Source organism: Mustela erminea, chromosome 21, assembly GCF_009829155.1.
Source record: "Mustela erminea isolate mMusErm1 chromosome 21, mMusErm1.Pri, whole genome shotgun sequence".
Lineage (NCBI taxonomy): Eukaryota > Metazoa > Chordata > Mammalia > Carnivora > Mustelidae > Mustela > Mustela erminea.
The window spans coordinates 27,024,045-27,050,018 of record NC_045634.1 but is presented as its reverse complement, the minus strand read 5'-3'; the positions used below and the strand labels follow the sequence as shown (position 1 = coordinate 27,050,018).

The window sequence follows — 25,974 nt, the reverse complement described above, 5'->3', positions numbered from 1 at the left end:
CACAGTGGTAAAAACAAATGATAGTGTATTAAAACTGGTGAGCTACTTAAATATAGGGCATGTAAGAGATAGGTTGGGGCTAGATTATGAGTGGCCCCAAAATACCACACAGTGGTACTGAATTCTTTAGGCAATGTGGAACTAGGGGGCCCATGGTCCCTTTTTCGGATTTCTTTAAAGCTAACTCAAGACGCAAAATGCGTAATTAATGGAAGAAGACAGAGAAATCAGTGAACTGACTACTGTTCACTGTATTTCTATACATAACCGGCACTCAGATGGGGAGGGCCCAACACTCAGAATGGTGGTGGAATCTCAGATTAGACTGAGATTTGGAAGGTAGAATTGACAAGATATAGTTTCTTTTTTTTTTTAATGACTGGATATGAAACTTTATTTATTATAAAATAAAATACTTGTTAATTTACTATAAAACAAAACAAAAATAACAAAATTAAAGAAAGTAAGTCTCATATTTTATTACCTCTTTTACATTAATTATAGTGCCTAACTGAATATTTAATGGGGTGAAGAGTGGGGCTTACAGATCACACAGATGGCAAAAAATAGGCTGGATGTTTATTTTTCCTCCCTGGCTGGGTGTACTTTTCCCACTAATGCAAAATAACACGGTCAAGTTAAATTACATAGGAGAAACACATGTTTTAATGAACTAAATTACAGATATTTGTTCCATGGAAGTAGGTTAATGATGACAAAGATAATAATCTGTTATTAAAATCAGGGATAACATATGATATTTTGAATTAGAGAAGCAGGTCCTACCAGATCACAGGAAGTATCTATTTAATTAATGAAAGACTACCTTACATATAGAAAACCTATCCGATTTATGAGAAAGTATTTTGAAAATAAATTAAGGGGAAATAAATTATATGCCTTAGGGTTCAATCACTTACATTTTCAGAGCCATTTCAAGAGTCACAGAATCCATTTTTCAAGCCAACCCACTGATATTTCACCCTAATGACGGAGGAACAATGAGTTCCATTTACATTATTCACTCTGTAGCCTACAGCCACACCAAAGTGCTGTCAATCTTAAATGTAATGTTCTCTGTGAGTCTAACGGCTCTAGAAAGTTTCCGTACGGCCATAAACTATTTGGCTTCAGAGTCTCTGTGGCCGAAGTCAGTGCGCATGTTCCATAAGGAAAACCCCACAGTTGTGAGCAGGTGCTGAGTAGAGCTATGCCTTCTTTGTCCATGGGACCGCATACCATTGCTCTTGACGCCACTGCTGGCCCCCGGCCACAGTGGTGGTTTGCTCAGCCCGTTCTCTGGTGCTACTCGCTTATACGCAGACTGACCACTACAGCCTCACTATCCTGGGCCCTACGACAGTCATTGCAATTTGGAGATGACAAATAACCCATCAATCCCAACTGTTCTTTGCAAGAGGACTGGATTCTACTGACCGCTACATTGCTATGCTAAGATTTTTCTAACAGTCTGAATAATGAATCTTGGTCAGCCAACATGGGGAAATCTTGGAGAATGTTATTTAATTCTTGGTGGACAGAATGGTGACTTCTTGGTGCAGAGTCTTGAGCCTAGATGGCCTTGTACTTTGCAAGATACATAGGGTAGTAAACCTCTGAAAACCTACTGTTGTTAGCCAAATAGGAGCTTAGCAGTGGTCATTAGCATCTGCGCTGTCGGGAAAAGACGTTATACGCTACACAAATACATTTTCAAAATAATTAAAATTTTCAAAATAATGTAATATTTCTAAAATACTTTGGCATAGGTCGATATAAATTTGTTGATGTTCAATGAGCCAGTCACAGTGATGGGTCAATTGTGGGGTTAAGAATATGATCTTTTAAAATCTAAAAAGGAGAGCATTCTTGGGCAGGGAATTATTTTAACTTTTCACAGTCCAGTTTCAACTCAAGAAGTACACATTGAGGGACTTGTGTGTGTGTTCAATAACATACTAGTTGTTCTCTTCGGGAGAATTTATGCAGCTCTGACCTCTTAGTCCATCTTCCATCATGTCAAAAACCAGCAGTGAGTCCTCGCTCAGCATTTAACTAATTATGAGAATATGCGTCTGTTATATTACCTCTCAGCATGGGTATGGAGTTCACTACAATTTAATCCAATGGAATTGGTCTTTTCTGTTCCCACTCCTGTCTTTCTAGGCTGTAACCATTCAGCTGCCAAGGCCATAGATGAGGCAGCTGTCATAGGCCAGAACTTTGGCCCAGACCGCATCCCTGCTCTGGGCTAACCATCTTACAAATGTCTGCTCGAATTCTCTAGGATGACAGGGGTGAACGATGGGTTAGTGAGAATCTGCTGTGACTATGAGCTAATAAAGTCCGTGCGTGTCGGCTCTGTGTGCTGTATGAGAAGTAGCACCTGAGGTGTGATGAACTTCGAGTGAGTGACAAGAAGCTTTGAGGAGGAGAAAAATTGGGCTGGCAGCAGAGTTATTTTTAATTATCGAATAAAGTAACAGCTCAGATGTGTCTTTGCTGTCCTATTTCAGTTGCTGGGCTCATTTCCTTTAAATCTATTTTAGCTAATGGTTCACCTGTGACCCAAGTTTGAAGTTTCTACTTTATGCACACCTAGGTGCTCCATGAAGAAACGACCATTCCAGGAACAGATTTGAAACTTTCCTACTTGAGCTCCAGAGCGGCGGGATATAAGTCAGTTCTCAAGATCACCATGACCCAGTCCGTCATACCGTTTAATTTAATGAAGGTTCACCTTATGGTGGCTGTGGTAGGAAGACTCTTTCAGAAGTGGTTTCCTGCCTCGCCAAACCTGGCCTATACTTTTATATGGGATAAAACAGACGCCTATAACCAAAAGGTCTATGGTCTGTCGGAAGCTGTTGGTAAGTTCCACATCGATATAGTCTGCGTCAAAATAATTGTCTTGAAGTCAGAACTCCCATGAAGTCGACTGTCACCCATGGAAATCACTGGATAAACAGATGGGAAGACAGTAAGATGGACCTCGGGGAATTTTAAGCTGGTTGGTGGAGACCTGCCATGGGAAAAGGGAATGTATTCCCTGTGATATGGAGAAAATATCCCTTCTTTTCTGGCTGAAATTCTGTCTTCAAAAATGTTCTGAATGAGATTCCAATTTTTCCTCACTGTTCCTCCTTCCGTTTTTCACCTTCTGTTTTTTGCTAACCTTATCTCCTTAGCTTTCCTTACCCTTTTCTTTTAATGTGGTCTGTATCTAATAGGGTTGATTCAACACATAATGATATTTAAAAGGATATAGACAATATTTGTGTCCCAAAATTATTTCAGCTCTTTTGACTAGGAATCAGTTTTGTAGAATGACATTCTTAAAAGCCCGTTGCTTACGGAATGACGGGACAGAGATTGGCGTGTTGACATATATATGGTCTAGCTTCATGCTCAGGTTGAGACCAGCAAAAACTGATGGATACTTTTTGTTCTATTCGTTTTTACCAGAGAATATTCTAGATATTTTATTCTGAAATTAATGTATAACTTGGGTTTGACTCAGTTCCTATCAATCAGATAATTGCTGCTTCTCCTTTTACTTTGTTCTAAATCTTAAAATCCATGTTTCATAAGAACTCTGAAGCTTTTTATTGGTGACTTGTTCACAGTAATTTACAGCTAGCATTATCGTTCAGTCCTGATAGTAACATGTGAATATGTCGTCATGATCATACTATCTTCTCTGCTGTATTGAACCTGACTTGTCATAAACATTTTGCGCAACTTTTAATACTCTTGGAAACTAAACAGCTCTAATTATTCAGATAGCAAATATTATTTTTAGTTGTTATCATCTGATCACCACCTGGGACTGATTTATCAGATCTAATTGCTTAACCAGGTGCCCAGTCTGGTCTTCATCTTGTGCTGTGAACCCCTTGGGAAAGAAATAGTGTGAGGGGAAAAAAATACTAGTTTCTGATCAAATCAATAGAAAAATAATATTTGAAGATAGTTTCTTAGAAAAACACCTTCTATGTTGTCAGATCTTTTCATATAAAAATAATCCCCACGCATAAATGAATGGAAATAGAGTCTTAGAACACAACTGTGGAAAAAAGCAGTTTTATCAAAATAATAAATTGCAATAAATAAATTTTATCAAAAGAAGTTGAGAAGATGTACTGTGCTTTGTCTTGATTCCAGTGTCGGTTGGATACGAATACGAGTCATGTCTGGACCTGACTCTGTGGGAAAAGAGGACCGCCATTTTACAAGGCTATGAATTAGACGCTTCCAACATGGGTGGTTGGACATTAGATAAACATCATGTGTTGGACGTTCAGAATGGTAAGATCTTAATACCACTTGCCTTGAATAGATTGTGGCAACATTTTATCTTCTGCATGCTGTAGGATTAGAATTAGTAGAAAAAATAAAGATAGATTTTTAAAGACTCTACCAGTCTGAGGTGGGAACAACATAATCTTCTTGTGAACTTTGAATCCGTCATATAAATTCATCACCAAAATAGTTCTCCCACTTGAATGTAAATGACTTTGGTGCTGTACTGAAAGTACTCTACGTGGTAGTCTTCACACAGATTCACCCAGGGGTGTCTAACTCTATAGTAAGCCCAGAGTTGATTGAGGGTGCTTTAGGGAAGTTTACCAAAAATGGAGGGAGGGGACTTTTTGTAAAGTAAAAAAAAAAATCTATGTGACTTTACTGAAATATTTCTGATAGATCTTAATCCTTAAGTAATTAGCCTATTCTGAGCATGTAGACTTTTTTTCAGTTCTTCTTAGATTATATGTGAGAAAAAAATTGTTCTCCTGCTCAGATTGGGTTCCATATGCTCTTACTTTGTAATTATTAGGAAAAATAAAGGAATAATCTGAGAAGAAAGCAAGGATTGAGAGGGATTACTCATAGTAAACCTTATACTATAAAGAAATATTTTCTGACAACACATATTTCATATATCACGGGAGATATAAATTATTTTACAAAACTTGACCGGCATAATCTCATAAAGAACGTGGTTTATATTAAACAAACTCTCTTGTCCTCACTGTGTGTTTGACGTTTTGCCCTCATGCCGCCTACACCTAAGTATTTTCTAGAAAAGCAGAACCTTAGGGTGACTTCCTCTAGCCCCCCATCCTAAACCATATCATGCTAGTGCCTCTCTACCCTCCCTTGCCAAATCTCCCTTTCCAATAGGAGATTTCCCAGTTGTGGTAAAATCTCTATCTTGGACTTCACAGAGGTTTTTGGAAGGTTCGGAATTTTGAATTGAGCACGAAATACAACTAAATGTTTATGAGTATTGGTCACTTTTTCAGATTAATGTTACTTTGATCTCTGTTCTTTTTATTTAAAAAATTTTGTTGTCAGAGCTGGAGAGGGTACATTTTCAATTTCCAAATGTAATGAATGTACAGTAGTGTCCAAGCCAGTGCTGGAGAATGCTGCTGTCTGACCTCTAGAAGAGAATCGTACCGAGCAAGTCGATAGAGAGGAACCCTCCACCCATTTCCTACCTTACAGCAGCACTGAGCTCTTCGCCCGGTCCAGCTGTATTCTGAACATTGGGTTGCCATTCAGTGAGTGTGCCCAAAGGTTTGGGAGCAGAGCCCATAGCTAGTGCCACGTGCAGCACACGCTTGGGAAAAGCGAGACTCCTAACCAAGAAGGACGCTCCATATGTTATCCCTAATCAACAGCGGGGTCTGAAGCCATGCTATTTCCGTCTGTCATGTTGGGAACACCAGGCACAGTCACAGGCTTTCAAAATGCAAAGCCACATGCCCAATGTGCCCCTGGCTGCTCCTGATTAAATGATGTGAAATGATATTTCACACAATTTGACATATTGCTAGATTCCTTCAGAATTTCATTATAAACCAAACCAGGGGAACCTCTCTAGAAACATTTTAGTTATCGTGAGAATATAGGGTCAAGTTCAGAGCCCCAGGATTTTGCCAAGAGATTATGAGCTGGTAGGGGGTCAACAGGCAGAGAGCTCCAGAAAGCCCATGCCGTAAACCCACTTTGTAACAATGGTGAATTACACTGTTACAATACCCAAAACTGAGTTTAGAATTCAGGTGGATTTGAGAAATTTAGATACTCTCTCTCTCTCTCTCACACACACACACACACCCTCTACCAGAATAATATATAGTTTGCTTTTATTAAAATATCAGGTCAGCTGTAGAAGCTAGGCTACCCCAAATTCTGTCCTCCACAAATTGCTATAAATTATAAAATATCTGTTGTTTTAAAATGTGAGGTAACCTAATTCAGGGGGTAAACTGCTTGTGATTTCAAATTTTATCCAAGAGCCGTTTGACAAGGAGTGGCTTCTCAAAGTGACATGTGTCTAATTGACTAAACAAAGTGATTTGTAATCGTGACAAGGGGGGTGAGCTACGAAACGTGTGAAAGACGAAGAGAAGGCCGAAATGGAGACAGTGACAGGTGTTTGCAGGCCTGGAACGTGGAAGTAAATATTCTAACGTTCGTCTTTGTCTTCTGTCATAATAGAGGAGAATCATGAAGGACCAATTGTTTAAAATAATGACTGAATAAATCAGGCTGAGCAGAACAGTAGGCCGGCTTGTAGCATTCTTGCATGAAGCTTACAGACCTGGCCCTTCCAGGAAAATAGAGTTCCATAATTGTCAAATAACATAATCGCAGAAAGAAGGATCTTAGGTAACATTAATGTATTCTTTGAAGATTCAAGGCAAAAGGCTTTTCACGTGTTCGGTCCAGCCTCATTTGGCTTATTTTTCCTTAAATTTGATCTTCTCTGATTTCTTTATGTAAATTTTCTGATTATTACATCACTCAAAAAGCATTTCAAAGTAATCATAGAATCCACCTAAAAATGTGCTAAGCTATAAGAGGAACATAATCATTCTGATCTCTTCTTCATTTTAAAATTATCCCGAAGTGGGAGGGAAAAAACGCATTCTTGAGTTTCCTGTTTGTACTTGCATGGATTAATTCTTTTAACCGTGTAGCTGCTAAAAAGTATAAGCATTGGCTTGAAGAACTGCTTTGAAATAGAGAACATTCAATAAATATATGATACGTACAACTCTGAAGTCCAAGCAGCAGACGGTTTATACAGATAATAGCCCTCTGCAAAGTGTCATGAAATACGTATTGAACAGTGACAGCTGAGCATCCAGGGTACCTCAGGCCAGGAGGAAGCCACTGATCTGCTCTCTAGACAATAATGGAGAGTGAATAAAATTAGAATCACAACTCAAATCCAGTTTCTAACTATGAAAATATTTACTATTCTTCTGGGATTTTTTTTTTCTCAGATTTTCATTGAGGACCCTAATGGCGCTAACTGACATTGTGTCTTAAGTAGGATTGGCACCTGCATGCCTAAAAGCAGAATTCTCCTTAAATAATAAGTTGCCCTTCCATAACAGCTTTGCTATGTTTGGAATTTTGAATAACTGCGTGTGTATGCGTCTTCGTGTCGGTTACGAGTATAACCAAGAAGAACGTTCTTTGGCAGCATAATAGTATATAGGGGGTTTGACACTCACTATCTAAATTTATTTTCTATAAAGTAATTTTTACATTTTTAAATTCAGTGATACACTCAGAAGGAAGAAATTCATATTGCTGGTGCACATTTTTGTTGGTTGGATTAATTCATAATAGTATAACATCGTTAAGCAATTGGAAAACTTATTATTCCCTGAAGAACATGTAGAATGGTTCTCAAATTTGGTTGCACATTAGGGTCATCTGGAGATTTAGGGTTTTTTTTTTATTTTAAGATGTTATTTATTGGGGCACCTGGTTTGCTCAGGCTATTGGTCATCTGCCTTCAGCTCAGGTCAGGTTCCCCGGATCCTGGGATCCAGCCCAGGCTCCCTGCTCAGCGGGAACCTGCTTCTCCCTCTCCCTCTGCTGTTCTGCTTGCTTGTGCTCTCTTGCTCTCTCTGTCAAATAAATAAAATCTTTTAAAAAAAATTTTTTTCATTTATTTACTTGACAGAGAGAGAGAGTTCACACGCAATTGGGGCGGGGGCAGAGGAAGCAGGTGCAGCAGACTCCTCACTGAGCAGGGAGCCTGACCTGGAGCTTGATCCCAGGACCCTGAGATCATGACCTGACCCAAAGGAAGACACCCAACCGCCTAAGCCGTCCAGGCACACTATCTGGAATGTTTTCCTAAAAGTCTGCCCTCAGACCAGTTAAATCAGGAGCTCTCAGGATGAGATGCAAGCGTCAGTGGAACAGACCCAGTCTGTCCCACTGTGTAGCCCAGTTTGAGAACCACTGATGTCGACAATTTGGGCTTTTAATTTTGCTGATTAGTCCTCTGTTTCTTTCACCAGCCCTCCCTTACATGCATAGCAGACAGCACTTTTCATATATATCCTTTGTGTTTTGCCAAATGATATTTTACATCAGGTTAAATAAATAGAGTTCTTGTTCTTTCCGAGAGAACTTGAAGTAAATGTTCCCAGTCTATATCCACAAAGCACTGAATTATAGTTACACCTAGAGTGAGCATGTTTACTTTTCATCTTTCTGCTTTGTATTACAAGAACAATGCATTTTGTGTCTTCCAGGCATACTGTACAAGGGCAATGGGGAAAACCAGTTCATCTCCCAACAGCCTCCGGTTGTCAGTAGCATCATGGGAAATGGCCGGAGGCGCAGCATCTCGTGCCCCAGTTGCAATGGTCAGGCCGATGGTAATAAATTGTTGGCCCCGGTTGCATTAGCTTGCGGGATCGATGGCAGCCTGTATGTAGGGGATTTCAACTATGTTCGGCGAATATTCCCTTCTGGAAATGTAACAAGTGTTTTAGAACTAAGGTATGTCTTTCCTTAATTTGTTTTTTTTTTTTTTTAAGATTTTATTTTTTAAGTAATCTCTGCACCCAGCATGGGCCTTGAACTTACAACCCAGGGATCAAGACTTGTGTGGTCCTCCAACTGAGCCAGACGGGCAGCCCCTTAATTTGGGATTGTTACCAAAGCTGAGCCTGCCTTTATAAGAAAAAGTGTTTAGTCTAATAGACCAATTTATTTATTTAAGTATACCTTCCCAATGTTTAAAATTCTTCCTGAATAGAAGTCAGATTCTTGGTTAAAGTCAGGAAAAGCACAACACATATATTCTGTGCCATAAATGTATACAGGAGTGTAAAGGCACCCAATATAGAAAATGTCTTACTGATTTCAGGGCATTTTCTATGCTCCAATAGGAGAGAACTATGACTTTTAAACCCCTCTAGTTCTTCAGAATACTTCTTGATATAGGTTGTTACTCTTTTATGTCACATGGGTTGAAATTAAGAGATAGAATATTTCCCTACAGTATCAGGACATAAGAGTAAGGCAATAACTTTCCATTAGAATATTGGATCTTCAAGTTGGGTTAAACCATTAGCCATAATACCAAAAGTTAAAGTTACAAATTGTTGCTTTGCCTTGTTCATTTAAGTGCGATTATTAAAATCATCCTATTCTGTAAATTATTTGATAAGCCTTGGCTTACAAAATTCCTTTCCAGTGTTATTTCTGCTTAAGTTGGCAATTTTCCATTCAAATAATTAAAATCTCAGTATGCAACTCATTATATTTTAGAAACTTTTTCTAACTGTGCTTTTTTTCCCCCCACCTTTTTATCTGCTTCCACCAAGAAATAAAGATTTTAGACATAGGTAAGCATCTTGCTAAAAGGTTACTGTGTATTTTCAAATGTCCTTTTTACATGTTGATGTGACTCTCTGACATTATTTTCTAAGAACATTTCATCATGAGAGAGGAAACTCAGTATCAAAGAACATCTAAGGAATGAAAACTACTTAAATGAACCATTCATATGTAGCATGTTGCAAATTCTATTATGCAACATAATCTGAAAAGCTATTTTCAAGTTAGTTAATAAAATAAATTTTGTCACCAAAAAAAAAAAAATTATAAGGAGCATGTCCATAGAACAAATATATTTGTAAACATCAGTTACTGGCTCACATAATCTAAGCCATATTGAACAGAACAAAATTTGAAGCAGAGTAGGAGACTTCAAGACATTTAGTTTGGTTTATTGGGCCCAAAGCTTATTCAATTGGGGAGATTCTGTTTAAGAAAAAGAATCTGAAAAATGTTTTACTGTGGCAAATTTTTAAAAATGTAAGATCATGTGATCATGTTCCCTGGGACCTCACTGGGCTTGCAAGGAACCGTAGGAAGGAATCCTAATACTTAGGCTTTGTTAACTTCCTGGTAAATTCCATCACTGTGGTCATTTATATTTTCCCAAGTTGAGAGAGTCACTAGATTTGCGTTTTAAGAAGTAATGTTTTCATGGACACTATTATGAAGGAAAAGACTTTCTTCCAAGTTTAGGATGAGAACAGTTGAAACAAGTGTGTGAGCTCAGAAGTTTTTCAGATTCTACTTGCAACGTGTCCTTAGGTAGAGAAGGCAAAGCAAAAGCTTGTGTATAGAGTGTTTTGACTGAAAAACTTCGCACAGGGCAACAAAAAAGGAAAAAAAGTTATATATTTTAAAGTAAAGCTCACCAAAAAAGCTAGACTTGTTGCACCTGCTGGATCTCATTTGGCCAGTAAAGGATCTAATGAAATGATATCGGGTAGAAAAATTAGAAATAGTTTATGTGACATCCTTGAGATGAGCACATCAGCATTACCCACTGGAACAATGTTGCAGAGATTGACAAGGAGGGAATAAGAGACAAGGTTCCCCCAGAAGATGAGAAGCTGTTGCATATCCATATGACCAGGCATGGCCCCAGGACCTTTCCCCGAGATGCCCTATTGAGTTTGTGCTGAGTGAGATGCCCTATGGAGCTTGTGCTCTCAGCTAATAGCTCGTCACGTGCTAAGATTAACAGTAAATTTCTCCAGACTGCTGAGCACACGAAGCTCTGCTATTAGAATCCACAGCAAAATATCAAAATTGTTCTGGCCTCGCCTTCTTGGTAACTGTGGAGGAAAGAGGGAAGACAGACCCGTGCATACACCAACTAAATGTGAAAATGCTGGAGGCCATACAGAAAGAACGATCAAAGCAGCTCCTTTTTAACAAACCAGCCCATCACCTGCCAGGCTAGGTGCCAGACATTTTATATACTTTATTGCAGATCCAAACAATAGTCCTTCGGGGTTCCAAATGAGGTCACTGAAACTCAAGGAAGCTTTGGGGAGGGGGAAGCATTTTTTCCCCAAGACACATAACTAAGAAGTGGGGAACAGGGATTTGAACCACTCTGAACAGCGTGTTCATTGCACGACACCGTGCAGTCAGTTTTTTATGTGTCCAAATGGCTAGAATTCTGTGGGATAATTCCCTGGGTACACAAAAAGCTAGATTTATTTCACAATCATTGGACAAATTACTTAGAACTATAATCTCTCTCCCTGGGGAAAAAAAAAACTACATTGATTAGAGGTTAGAGCTCCATTATTATTAACGATACTTTCTAATATGAGCTCTTTATGTACTAACTCCTGCTGTCGGGCAGTGATACTCACTATGCTCCCTCTCTCATGACCCTCCTTAACCTTTCTCCCCCGCACGTTATCCTGGCTAAGTGTGAGCTCCTGCATTTCCTTTTGCTCCATGCATGTAAAACGCACTGTTTCGGTTTTATATTGATATTCATGCTCGTTAAATCAGTGTTGACTGATCACTTCCCATGTACTAGGCAGTTTGACAAATAATAATGTAAGAAAATCCATGCTCTCAGAACTAAACAATCTAGTAGGGGAAACAAGATATACAAGTAACAAACTAAGTAACATCATCAGTATCCTGCTTTGGGACTTTGTTATGTCCAGGGCTTATACTGTAAGAGGAATTCTGTGGGGGAAAAGATTACTGGGGATGGGGGTGCGATAAGTGAAAATTCTCTGGAAGGTGATATTTGACCTAGGTCTGAAAATGAAGTCTGCTTAAACAGAACAACAGGAAGAAAGGCGTTGGGAGGCAGTTGTGAAGAAAGAATACAGAACAAGGGACGTTACTGGGGTTTGTGGAAGGCATGAGCAAGACATGTTCTAAGAGGAGTCAGATTTACCTGGGTGGAGCAGGGGATCCGTGTAGGAAATAGTAAGAGATACAGGTAAAAAGTCAGGGTAGGGTCAGATTGCTTAGGGCCTTGAGTGCTCTAAGGAATTGCTCTTCTGTCCTGTAGGACAACAGATATAGTGGACAGCCATTTTCTGACCTTGAACAAGGTGGCGGCATACTCAAAATGGCCCTCGAGGAAGATGAGTCTGATACCAGTGTTCAGGATGACTTGAGGATGGGTTAGAAAGCTGTTGCCTGAAACCATGAGATGCTAGGTACCTGAAAGAGTATGGCTAGCAAGGAAGGAAACCCACCCATAAAATAAAGGAAGGCAGAGAATGAACATACTATATAAGGGTGATGAAGAAGAGGATGATAAAAAAGAGAGGACAAAAATAGGGATTCCATTTGCTCAATAACTAATTAATCAAAACGGACTTCACAAAGGCAAAATATGTCAACTCACTGGAGCTTCTCTATTTTGCTTAAAAAAATAAAATTCTTTCCAGGTGCTTCTTCCTATTTGCCTATGTTCTCTTCCTCATCATAGTTGATAGGATACTGTTGGCTTTCTCTTTATCCCCACTGTGCTGGCTAGCATCAAAGTCATGAGGGGCTTAGGAACAGATGATAGGAGGAAAAAGATATTGAAAATACATCTAAATATACAAAAATGAACAGTGTAGGCAGTTAATGATTAAGTAATATATAAAAATGCATGATTCTGGTCATTTACTAGTTTTGTATACTATTAAAGAGTCTCATGAATTGGACTAATGGGGGACATAATTAATGAAAATATTAAATAACAAAATAAATATAAAAACACATAGTCTTTTTATTTTAAAATCCAGAGTATTCTGTCATACCAAATATAATAAGTGCTGCCAGGATATCATATCAAATAAAAGTCTCAAGCTATACTTGAATGAACGGATATAAATACTAATCAATCAACACACAAAATTTTTTACATAAAAGGAAGCTTCTGAAAGCCTTAAAATTTTAAAGATCTCTTAGCTATGCTAAACATCTCCCCTATAGGTTTATAGTATGAGTTTGCTAACAAACTCCTTTTGTAGGTAATAAATTTTAGCTCATCTCTGTTCCAATTCTCTAAAATTCCAAAATAAAGGAACTTAAATTAATTAAGCAATGCCAGTTAAGAGGCCATAAAATATGTGAGCCTAAAAATCAACTTTGTGAATTTTATATTACCAATTAAGAGATCAAAGAAAATGCCGATCACAGGTCTGTGAACTTGAATCAATTAAAGTTTAAATACAAGATTATAAAAGCTTGATTCAGCACTTCTTATTGACTTCATATTTAAAAATCAAACAGACACAGAAATACCACATCCCAAAGCCCTGCTTGCAAGTATAAAAAGTTTCAGACCCCAGAAAAGAGGCATTTTATTGTTATCCATAAATATGATTTACGCTTTTCTGTGTTCTAAGGGCTCTGGCACAATTTCCAATAAAAAGATGAAAGTGCTAATGACATCTCTTCTATAGCTTGTTCTTTGCAAATATCTCTCTAGTCTACGAAAGCTGAATGATGACAGAATGAATAACTCATCTAGTCTGTGTTTACAGCTGGATCTGTGTCCATGGAGAAGTTCGCTTGGGAATCACGGTCATCTAGGCAGGGCAGGGTCAGTCTTCCGAGGAGCGGGTTACTAAAGGTTTTTACCTTGCTTTGATTTTGCCATCCTTAGTCAAAACCTCAATGTTATCCTAAGCCTCTCTGAAATGAACATCTCAGTCAGTTGTAGAAGAGGACCGTGGTGCTTCTCCTGGTGAGCAGAGACTCCCACAAACCATCCATGTTGTACATCCCTATGCTCCACCCTCGGTCACTGTAGCCTCCCGTTTTCCACAAGAGACCTTTGACTGACCTGAGAACTCACCATCGATTTGTGCTCGCACACCAGCCTCTCAAGGGCTTTGGCTTTTCAGGAAGCCAGAGCGCAAGTACTAGCCCGCTATCAGAAAGCTCTGCTTATATCGGGGTCCTTGAACCCCAGATCCATCCCATATATTGTCAGAGCTTTTCTGCGTGCAGTCAGCTGAAAGTTTCCAAGCTCACCACCCCCCTTTCGTGCTTTGGTACTGATCCCTCTTTTCATTTAGAAGGAGCTGGGCTCTCAGAAGCAGCTGTCAGCCACCACGCTAGGCGGCATGGCAGAGAACTCCTCCCGTTCTCATTCCCCACCATTCTGTGGGGGGATATTTCCAGAGGTAAACTCTCTTCTCCAAGACCGCATACTCCTCCACATTTGTTATTCTGGACAATGGAGTTGTGTGCAAAATTAGAGCTTTCTTTTGGCAGACATATGTTGCTTGATTGAGACATCCCTGCGTCTTCAAAGAAGGAGATGCTTCAGGACGGGAAATGGCAAATATAAGCCCCACTTTGGACATTCTCTTATTACTATCCCACTGGAATAAAAATGACGTCAGTAAAAGCAAATCTTAGGACTTGAATGTCCGGGTTTTTTTGGACTCATGTCCTATAGCTCAAGCAGCCACCTCAAAAATCTGCTGTTTTATTCTCAAAATGAGGGACGTCATGAAAAATCACGTGTAATTTTTCTATACCATTCTTTAAGATTTTATTTCTTTGGGAGAGAGTGCACACAAGCCTATGGCAGGAGGGGCAGAGGGAGAGAGAGAGAGAGAGAATCTCAAGCAGACTTCCTGCTGAGCACAGAGCTACATGCTGGGCTCGATCTCACAACCCTAAGATCATGACCTGAGCTGAAACCAAGAGTCAGATGCTTAACCAACTGAGCCACCCAGGTGCCCCTTTCTTTACATCATTCTTCATCAGGGTCCTGAAGTTTTTATTCTCCTTTGTTGTAAAGCCATGATTTATATAGTTAGAACAGCTTGGTATTAAAATTCTCCCTTGTACGCTATTAAATAAAAAAGGCAAGGTGCAGAACAGCTTTTGTGCCAAAGTATGTATGTGTCTGTAAATAGGTACCTATTTTTAGCATAATAAAAAATATAAAAGGATATATGCTTTTTTATCAAGGAATATTAGAGATAAGAAAGGGCAAGGGAGAATCCTTTCCCTTTTCATTTTGTACAGTTCTGCACAGTTTATAAGTGGGTTAAACAGATGGGAAGATCATGATCTGAGTTTTGGGTTGTTTTTGTATGTCTTGGATTGAAAAATTGAATTAATATTCTTTATTTTTGAAACTGTCTCCCAGAAGTTGCTCTTGAAGGATTTTTCCACAAATAGCCTTTCAACAGACATTTTAGAAAAGATTCGTAAAGAGGGTGAAAAGGACTTCATGATTAAGTCCCCCTATCCTGGGCTTGGATGTCATTCAAATGAGTAATTTGGCATATTACCCTCCACTTGAAAAATTACTCAATATTCCCAGAGTACCCCAAACAAGGTCTTTGTCCTTGAGCCAAACCATATGCATTTGGAGACCAAGTCATCTGGCTTTGAAAATTCAGAGGAACGATTGATGATATTACTTCAACACTGAGAAAAAAGAGACCCCAGCTTGCTCTCTTGAAGATGGTGCATTTCCACCCTTTGTGCATGTGAAAGAAAGAGAGACTTCTTGATCCTATTTTCTTGAAAGTGACCTTGTGGCTTTATAAAGGTGTTTCATATGAATACCTAACTCCGACTGAATTTACATTGGGTTGCATTATTCATTTGCCTTTATCATCATTACTCTAGAAGCAATTCCAAGTGGGTGTTTAAAAAAGAGGTCTGCGTTGTTTTAATAGTTCAGGATCTTATAAGCGTAACAGCAGGACCAAGGAAACCAGTGTGAACGTCTCCAAGTTTAGATAGTCATTTTTTCCCTAGGAACATTTTCAGAAAGCCAGTCAGGGTGGAAGTGGTAAACAGTCAGTCTCGTGCTTCTCTGCCATAGGGAGGTCCAAGGCAAAAGACGGCGGTGTGAGAGGGGGCAGGACAGAACCAAGTGTGCAGAATAGCTAACGCTCTCTGAGTATGTATTATGTACTAGACACTGTTCTAAGCATCGCACCTGTATTAGCGGCTGTAACCCTGTCAGCATCCCATGAAATGTGTATTATTGTTATCATCACACCGTTAGTGAGTGAAGAAGCTGGGATTCAGACCCTGACAGTCTGGTCCAGAGGTCATGTTCATAGATTTACAACCAGCAAGGAAACAAAGTGTGTGTGTGTGTGTGTGTGTGTGTGTGTGTGTGTGTGTGTTTTCATAACCAGCTCTCTGGCTATTTATAATTAATATATAATTGGGGAGATCAGAAGAGACTAGAGAAGTCTCTCCAGTGTCACATCTCTCAAAATAGACCCAGTTGGAATGAGTCGCAACCCTGTCACCAACCATACATCGGAAAGACCAGCCCTGTCCATATCGGGCTGTTTGTAGGGGGAAAATAACCTCTTAAAGTTGCCCTGAAGGTTATATTGATATGTTGTAGCTTTTTGCTTCATTACCAAGTAACAATCTACCACATTATGGAACCCAGTATTTCTATGCCTTTAAAATTTCAGGCATCAATTTAGAAAAGTGACATAATAACACGGCAAGGTGATCATTCGGTAAAACCCAGTATGTCTGAAATGGTTTTACCTCAGATGACTTGTATCTCTTTGAGTCCTTTGTTTCACTGTTCACCCTTTTATACATGTTCCCCCACTCAAGACTTCTAGCTCAAATATGTCTCTTGTCACCAAAAAATATTGAAGAGTAGAAAGGAGACCCGAAACCTGAAGGTATTCAAGGCTCTGTGTGTCTCAGTGTTTCCCTATAAATCCACATCATAGCCATAGGCCTTTTCAGATTTCCAGAAGATTCCATGCAGATTCCACATGTGACCATCCAGCTGGGCGACCACCAATGTGAGGCCCACTAGTGAAACCTAGAACTTGCTATTTTAACAGCAGACTCTCACAGGGGCCCCAAAGTACATGTATTCACCACTTAAGAGGAAGGGCATTAAGTAGTGGGAATTGTCTCATTAGAACCTAATAGTAATGAAAAGACTACTACATCATTATTTAGAATCAACACTTTCATATAATTCAACTTTCACTACATCTTTTAGATATTCACATATAAAATAAATGGAAAAGTGTATGTGTGTGTGTGCGTGCGAGCGTGCACATGTGTAGAGAGAGTAAGAAAGAGTGAGTTAGTAAAATCAAGTTTATCTTCAAGATAATGTGGAATCTGTTGGATTCTTATCTGTTGATGTCTTTATGGGGACACCAAATTATTTAACTCTTTTTAGAATTTTTTTCCAGAAGGCATTATTTGCACCATGTACAAAATTACATTAATCCTAAGAATGTGGTGTTGCCTGTTTATCAAGAGATTAACTTTCTAATTCCAACTAAGTGTCATAATTCACCCATTCCTTGATGATGTCCGTCTTACCACTCTTTACAGGCAGGGGGACATAACATATTTCACACTTGCATTACTTGGAATGTATAAAATTGAGGCGCTGTGTTTTGTGAACAAATGCCTATCTCATCAAAATCAGAGACAGGTCTCAGAGCAGTTTCACTTACAGCTTTACAAGTAGAACTGATGGGTTCGCCATTCTGGCTCACAGCACGAGGCCCCCGACTGAGACGGCCCCCTCCACATGAGTGACCTTATTTTAGTATTTCACCCCCTAGTTCAAGACAAACGTAACTGCATCAGATCACCGTTCTGGATGATGATAGAGCAACCAGGACAGACAGCTCACAGATACTACCTTGCAACCGATCCAGACACAGGACAGACGACTCCACATTTTGTCAGGGGCAGATGTCTGTGGGATTTGGATTTGTAGCAAAACAGGAGACCACCCTGTGCTAAGGACTGAGGGAAATCAGTGGTACCTTCTCCTTCACTGGAGTCGGACAGAGGCACCCTTCCCATGGAATCAACCTTATGTCTGTCACTCGAGGGCACTTTATTAATGGCTTTTCATTGAACCAAAAGGGTTTAGAGAACTTGCTTCTCTCTCCATTTTAGGCTAAAAACATCTTGCCTTCCAAAGGGAATTATTTTCAAGATGGCCACTCTAATAAATTTAATAATTAAATCCTCCGCGACAGGCAAGGGAGGAACAGAGTCCTATCAGAGCTCGCTTCCAACTCTTCTCATTCATTCTTTGAAGTCGTTCTTAAATATGCTGTTCGTTTTCCAGTCTTTAATAACAGTTTGTAATCAGTTTCTCATGATCTGTTTTGTTTTGCTCTTGAGTCTCCCCCTGTGTTAGGGGTAACCATCTTGTGATGTTTACATATGATCCTTTCCTTTTTTTACAGCAGCAACCCAGCTCACAGATACTACCTGGCAACCGATCCAGTCACAGGAGATTTGTATGTTTCTGACACTAACACCCGCAGAATTTATCGCCCAAAGTCACTTACGGGTACAAAAGATTTGACTAAAAATGCTGAAGTCGTCGCTGGGACGGGGGAGCAGTGCCTTCCGTTCGACGAAGCCAGATGTGGAGATGGGGGGAAGGCCATTGAAGCAACCCTCATGAGTCCCAAAGGTACTGGCATTTACCAGTTTGAAGATTTCTTTTTATTAAAAAAATAATAATAATACAGAAAACCCAGTTAGTGCCTGATTGTGTTTAATGCTGAGTCTAACAGTTTACGCTCAACTGTGTTCTAGAAAGCAGTTTCACATCCTGTGTTTTGAAAAGCCATGTAGTGTGAAACTGCTAGAATCCTAAGTTGATTTTACAGTAAATATTGGGTTCGTGGCATTTTTTTATCATTCCATTTTTTTTTTTTTCACCTTTCCAAAGAAGAAAGCAATGGGTCCATATTATTCAGGTCACATCCTGTTAAACTTCAAGGAAGTGTCCAGATTCTTTCATTGTCCTGGAATCTCTTTGTCATGAATGAGTCCCAGACCTCTTTAAATACCATCACTAAGCAACGCTATTAGTCCTCACCCAGTTCGGAGCTATTAAACTTTTGTTTCTATGCCATGGGAAAAAATGCTTGCTGTGAGGAATTTCTGGAGGTAACAAGAGCTAAAATTCTATGTGATAAAGGTTTCTAGCTTTTAAACCAGTTGGGACTGACTCCTTGCTCATGTATTATGCCATTCATTACAATGTTTTTTGGTTTGGGGCTTTTTTTTGTTTTGTTTTTCATTATAGCTGGCAACTGTTATGTGAATAAGGACTGGAAAAAAGCATTTGTTGTACTGAATTATTCATAATAGCAAATTTCATTGTAACAAGGTCAATGAAACACTAACCTTGGCTCAGATCTATTTTTGTTAGAATACAGTTATTCTAAGTTCAGAGTAAGAGAATTTGACCTGTTTCTGTAATTGATAGACAACAATATTATACAGAAGTTACAATTTTATATTTAAGATACAGGGAGCACCTATGTGATTCATACACCAAGTAGAGATTCTTACAAATTTCGGTTATTTCCTTACTACATTTTACGTAGATGTGTGTTACAAATGCCTCTGTTGGGTTTTTCCTAATGTATTTGCAATCTACAATCTGACCTGCTACCTATCACCTATATTATCCCTGGGGTTGAACATTGAATTTGATCATGAGCCCAAAAAAATGCATCCCGTTTGAAAAAATTGGTCACGCTTACTTCTCTTGGAAAAGGAATGGCGATTGATAAGAATGGATTGATCTACTTTGTTGACGGAACCATGATCAGAAAGGTTGATCAAAATGGAATCATATCAACTCTCCTGGGCTCCAACGATCTGACTTCAGCCAGACCTTTAACTTGTGACACCAGCATGCACATCAGCCAGGTAGCTAAAATCTTAAGCTGCATTGTTTGTTTCCTTTCTAGGCGTCTCGGTTGACTAAGTCAGTAGTCTGGGATGGCCCCGTAATAAACTGCATATATACCATGTGTGGCATTTGTGGTATTAGAGCTGTTCCGTTTAAATGTATCTCAGGAGCTAATAAAAAGTTATTTTCTTCTATGGTTCTGCATTTGATGAATTCAATGAGATTACGGAACAATTAGCATGAAGAAATGCTAAAGCATTCGAAATAAAATACCAGTAAAGTAGCAGCAGGCAGATATTCCAGAAAGAACAAAACAGCTTAAATCTCTAATCTTTTGATTGCATGAGCTCTTTAAGCAGTAGAAAGAACCCACTATGATTAGTCCCAAGGGACTTGTATTTAGAATGAGGGACTTTCCTGTTGGCCTGATTGAAAACACAATAGAACACTAATGTATTCATAACCTAGAAAGCCTCGACGTCTGGTGCTTATTACAGCCGAAGGAATGTATGTGTTCATATCTCATTGAAACCTATTAACTCACTGCTTAGAGGTTGCGTTTTGGCTGTAACTTGCAAGTCTTCCAGTGAGCTGCATTTTTAACTAAAACGTTATTTCCTGCATTTGTCTCCCCTCGAAATTTTTAAGTTTACTTTACAGTAGCTATTTCAGGGAACAATGTTAAAACAGTTTATCAAATTAAGGGTAATTTCCTTAAACGGTCTAATTCACTCTTCCGGCAAATTAACTGCGGCACAGAAACTGACTAACTGGGCCATTTCTTTTCTCTGAAGGTGCGTCTGGAGTGGCCCACTGACCTCGCCATTAACCCCATGGATAACTCTATTTATGTCCTGGATAATAACGTCGTCCTGCAAATCACAGAGAACCGCCAAGTGCGCATCGCTGCTGGACGGCCCATGCACTGCCAGGTGCCAGGGGTGGAATATTCCGTGGGGAAGCACGCGGTCCAGACGACCCTGGAATCCGCCACCGCCATCGCCGTGTCCTACAGCGGGGTCCTGTACATCACCGAGACCGACGAAAAGAAAATTAACCGGATAAGGCAGGTCACCACGGACGGGGAGATCTCGCTGGTGGCGGGGATACCTTCCGAGTGTGACTGCAAAAATGACGCCAACTGTGACTGCTACCAGAGCGGAGATGGCTACGCCAAAGACGCCAAGCTCAGTGCCCCGTCCTCCTTGGCTGCCTCCCCGGATGGCACCCTATACATCGCGGACCTGGGCAACATTCGGATCCGGGCTGTGTCAAAGAACAAGCCTTTCCTTAACTCTATGAACTTTTACGAAGTTGCCTCTCCAACTGACCAGGAACTCTATATCTTTGACATCAATGGCACTCACCAGTATACTGTAAGTTTAGTGACTGGCGATTACCTGTACAATTTTAGCTACAGCAATGATAACGATATCACCGCTGTGACAGACAGCAGCGGTAATACTCTTAGAATTAGACGGGACCCAAATCGGATGCCAGTACGCGTGGTGTCTCCAGATAACCAAGTGATATGGTTGACGATAGGAACGAATGGATGTCTGAAAAGCATGACCGCTCAAGGACTAGAATTAGTTTTGTTTACTTACCATGGCAATAGTGGTCTTTTAGCCACTAAGAGCGATGAGACTGGATGGACAACGTTTTTCGAGTAAGTATATCCAAATTCTGCTCTGCTTATAAAATGCTGTGATAGAATCATGTGGTCTAAAAATAACGATATAATCTAAAGGGGTGGTGAGATCCAGGTTCGGGGGGACCTGGAGCTTCTCTAATTTGGGGATCCCTCGCTCTCCAAAAAAGAAGACAAAATTAGACAAAAGAGGGGACCCATACGATGGGAAGTTCTGAAAAGCTTCCGCGTCATTGGCCTCACGGTCAGTGAACCTCGGCTTAAGGGTTAACGTTTTGCTTCATACAGACCTAATCTAAACTGCACTCAAGAGGACCTTTCCACTAAATGCAAATCAGCAAGTTCTGGTTGCTGTGGAAGGTGCATGAAAAAGCTCAAGGCTCATGCCGCCACTATATTCTCCTACTAAATATGTGAGCAGCGGCCCAGACGGTGTGCTATTTGAACAGCCACATTTTGTGAGGTCAATCAGAATGAAATGGGAATCAGCCATTGTATATTTTACGGGATATGTACTTTGCAGTGAACGCATATGTAAAATCATTTTCGATTACTCTTCACTTCACTAACATCACACAAACCATAAGGGGAAATTAGATGTACAGAGATGGCATGTTGACAAATGCAAAATAGTCCTTGAAATGAATATTGAGTTCCTGGGTGTGATTTTTACAATGATATGCTGAAGCAGAAGTATTTTTTGTAGGAGTACACCTCTAAAATTATAATAAAAGTCAGTAGGAAAAAAAATGATCCAATATACAAATATTTTCCGTACAACCTTTCTGGAATGGATCTTATACATAAAGCTGAGTTCTCCTGTAGCTTGAATTGCTTTTCTTTTTTGACAGATTCCCTTTTAATAAAATGAATGTTACCCAGCAGCATGATTTTGTCAGAGGAACAAACCTTTTCAATTGAATTACATTAAAATTCTGTTCTTAGCATTCCTTTTGCTCATTTTAGGATCGCAATAGGAAAGGAATAAATTGGAAGTTAATGGAAAGCACTTCCTTTGCACCATTTTCAAAGTGATAGCAGGCTATATTGCCAAAGAGGCAAAAAAAAAAAAAAAAAAAAAAAAAGTATTGGAAAAGTGCTACCATCAGACGAGACTGGGCAGGAGAGCTGCTCTGATAATAAGACCTTTAGGAAATGATGGTGGCGTGGTAGGGTTTCAGTTTAGTTAAAAGCAGGGAGGAAAAAAAATAGAGCAATAAGTTTTTAGTACAGTCTACGACTCAAGCTCTACTCTGTGGGCCACTTTTGAATGTGTCGTTATTTGTTCCCAGGAATTGACACTGCATAGAAGTTTATCGTGTGGGTGACTGCTGACACATGAACTTCTTGCAGCTGATACAGTGGTTTATTTGTGACCTACGAATGCATTTTAATCGCGTCTGGAAATTTAGAGAAAGGGTTATACTCCATTGGTAGAGTTGATCTGGACTAGTATAAACAAATTTAGGATTTCTACCTTTTTTATAAAGTGTGGTGCACAAAGAAGACCTATTTCTCCATTCACAGACTCTCCAAGAACCCCAGACTTAGTTCAGAATCATCACAGCAGTGAAAGTAGAGTTAGAGTTGGCAGGCCAGTCTCGTGACTGTAAGGGGCAAGCATTGTTTTAAAGAATAAAATTTGTGATTAACTTAAATACATCACAATCACATCTTCACCAATATAAAAAGTTATTACACATCATGTTTAAAGTAGAACTATTAAGTCACAGCTAAATAAGTTAAATAAGGGCAACTAATGCCAAACGCATTATGCAAATATTTTTCTAAATATAAAGCTGTGTATATTTATGCATGTAAATATACTCACATGGACATTTGGGTTATAATTTGAGAATAGAGTGTTTTAATAAACCAGTGCTTGAAAAATAATTTTTATAATAAAATGAGCAAAAATACTGCTTTTTTTTAAAAAATGTGCTTTTATTACATGTTCTCTAGATGTCGGCAGCAAAAGACATGACTAAAAAAATGTCTAAGAAACATTTTTGCATTTTGACAAAGCAGTGTGTTACAGTATGAGACAGAACGAAAAAAAGGCACTTAACCTAAGTAACGCAGAATCATTATCTCAAATAACAAGTGATCTTTTTTTTCTTTCTATACATTTTCACACTTTGCTTATGAAAGAGCAAGGGCCCCCCTCTTCTGTCTAAGCTTCAGAAACTAAAACTCATTCAAAAGTAAGCACGCAGAAGAAGGGTGGGGGGGGGCCATTTTCAGGCCACCCTCTCTGCTGAGAGAGAGAAGCACATTCCGTGTGCACTGATTTGCAACTATGGATGGGCAAGCTGAACCCCCTCACCATCAGAGTCTTGACGAGAATTTCTGCTCACCACCTCCTGACTTGGACTCGGGACTGGGTGAAGGTGCTGGGGGGGCGGCAGGGGCATCTGAATCCCGGTCAGACGTATTCCGTGTTTGCCATCTTGGTGAGCAGGCGCACTCCCAGAATACCAGTAATATCTGTCGCATTCCCCGTCGTATCTGTGCAATACTGCATGTCTAAGTTCGACTTGAGAATGGTATTTGGTGATTTTATAAAGAAAGGGATACTGGACGTTTGACAGTGGTCAGAGTTCTACGAAAACCACAAGGAGATTGGGTGGGGGGTGGGGGGGCCAGGAATCACCATTCCCAACTGAAAAATACCTGTTTTCTGTGACTTTCATGACCCCAGTCCATAGAGCTGCTGCAGGCTTTATAATCCGCTTTCTGCACAAATTCCTCTTTCGCAAAGAGAAATTAAACTTTTCGGCCCAAATTCCCACTTGTACATGTCCGTCTTTTTCCCTAGCCTAGTGCCTTAAAAGTCTTGAGATTAAAAGCTCTCTAGGACAGAAACAGCTGGCAGAGGACCCAGAATCAATAAATTTGCCTACCAGTAAAAGTACAGTCGCTGTGCTGCCTACCGAATACATTTTAAGAAGAGAATTAGCTCAATGACTTACCTTGTATGTTTTAATTTTATTAATTTTTTCTCAGTACAAACTTTAGTTTACCAGTCATGTGCCACAGTATTGCTGTGAGTACAGAATAAAATGTGGAAGCATTTTCTAAAATGCAAACTAATTATCTTTTTGGCTCGCACATCTCCTGGAATGTTGCAGGGATACAGAACTCTTCCAATAACTATTTCTTGGTTGAAGGAATAGAGAGCAAAACCAACGGTGTAGACAAGTGAATGTTTATTTATACAGAAGAGCCGGATAGAACCCATCCCTGGCTCTTGCCCAGGCTTCATGGAAAGAGTACCCTATAAATTTTGCTCACTCGCTTTCTCAGATAGTTTGGACTTCTCTGCACCAAGAGTCAATGCTGAAAATATTAACAATTTGTATTCTTTGTTGCTGATATTGATAGTACATGTTTACTCAAGTTTCGTTGGCTTTGTACAATCAGGACTTCCTTAGTTGGTGTATTAACAATATAGTTAATGAGAAAAATGTCTTTGTCTTGATGGCACTGCCTTCTGAGATGTTGGTCTTAAGGAGCTGGCTGGGAGTCAAGACAGAGAACGTGTCCCAGGCAGATGCCTTTGAGGTATATTGTTGTACCTACAATCAGAAAGGATGAGTCTAGGAAGAGAAAACCCAGTTCCCAAATTGAGATTCTTATCAGTCACCCATAAAATAGGGTGATTTTTTAGGGTACACAGATAGTTTCTGAACTATAAGAACCTTCATCTCAAAACTAGAGATAGCATTTTCTCCTTAGCAGCTGTTTCTCTCCTTGTTCTTTGTCATGATTATGTCCCTATTGTGACTTGTTAGAGTGGCCAATATTCTTAGACGTGCTACTGGATGGGATGATAGGAAGACTGCCAGAGGGTTTGTAACTTAGCTTTGAAATCTCAGAGGTAGACTGATCTGTTTCACGGACTGAGTAACTCTGTGCTACTGATTGAATAAGCCTCCTGTCCAACATCTCCTCTTCCATTGACTTGTCAAGCAGTGCAAAGGATGTCCAACTAGCTAATGTGTGAGGACACTGTGATGAGCCTCGTTACTCCCTTCCCTTAGTAGTAGGGACCATTTCATGCTGGTATTCACACCATTTAGAAACAATGATCACATGTTACCGTTCCTTAGCTAGAATAATTTCAGGGTGGTCAATAAGATCTTACCTACTAAAAGTGTATTATTTGAAACATTTAGACCCAAAGCGAAACCACAGCTCTCACACTTGAATGCACACAAAAGCAAATCCGGTGTACTGAATGGGGCAATAGAATAAATTATTGACTAGTAAATGGCATTTCACAGTTCTCTGCTTGCTCACCCCCAGAAAAGGTAAACTGTTTGGGCATAGCATTCTGATGCTCTTCTGTCTGGTTAAAGAAGACACCTTTTTTTTTTTTTTTTTTTTATTAAATGCTCTGAGTCCTGACTGATACGTACAGATACACAGGCAGGTTGGTGGCAATCTTTCTGTCATCTTCTGTCAACTTTTCTATCATCATCACACACCAACCTTATGTATTCATCAT

The 25,974-nt window shown here is 39.6% G+C and overlaps 1 protein-coding gene across 12 annotated transcripts in view; it reads left to right on the top strand.

Moving 5' to 3' along the window:
* Positions 1-25,974, top strand: part of TENM3 (teneurin transmembrane protein 3) — a 1,246,978-nt gene that overhangs the window by 1,189,244 nt on the left and 31,760 nt on the right. For 9 of the 12 annotated variants that reach the window (XM_032328838.1, XM_032328846.1, XM_032328840.1 and 6 more), the window contains 7 exons: positions 2,603-2,870; positions 4,165-4,308; positions 8,574-8,823; positions 9,654-9,674; positions 18,345-18,577; positions 19,676-19,830; positions 20,608-21,482. In XM_032328838.1, coding sequence (XP_032184729.1) covers positions 2,603-2,870; positions 4,165-4,308; positions 8,574-8,823; positions 9,654-9,674; positions 18,345-18,577; positions 19,676-19,830; positions 20,608-21,482 — 1,946 coding nt within the window. The remainder of the gene's footprint in view (positions 1-2,602; positions 2,871-4,164; positions 4,309-8,573; positions 8,824-9,653; positions 9,675-18,344; positions 18,578-19,675; positions 19,831-20,607; positions 21,483-25,974) is intronic. The other 3 variants (XM_032328845.1, XM_032328842.1, XM_032328843.1) reach the window with 2 other exon arrangements.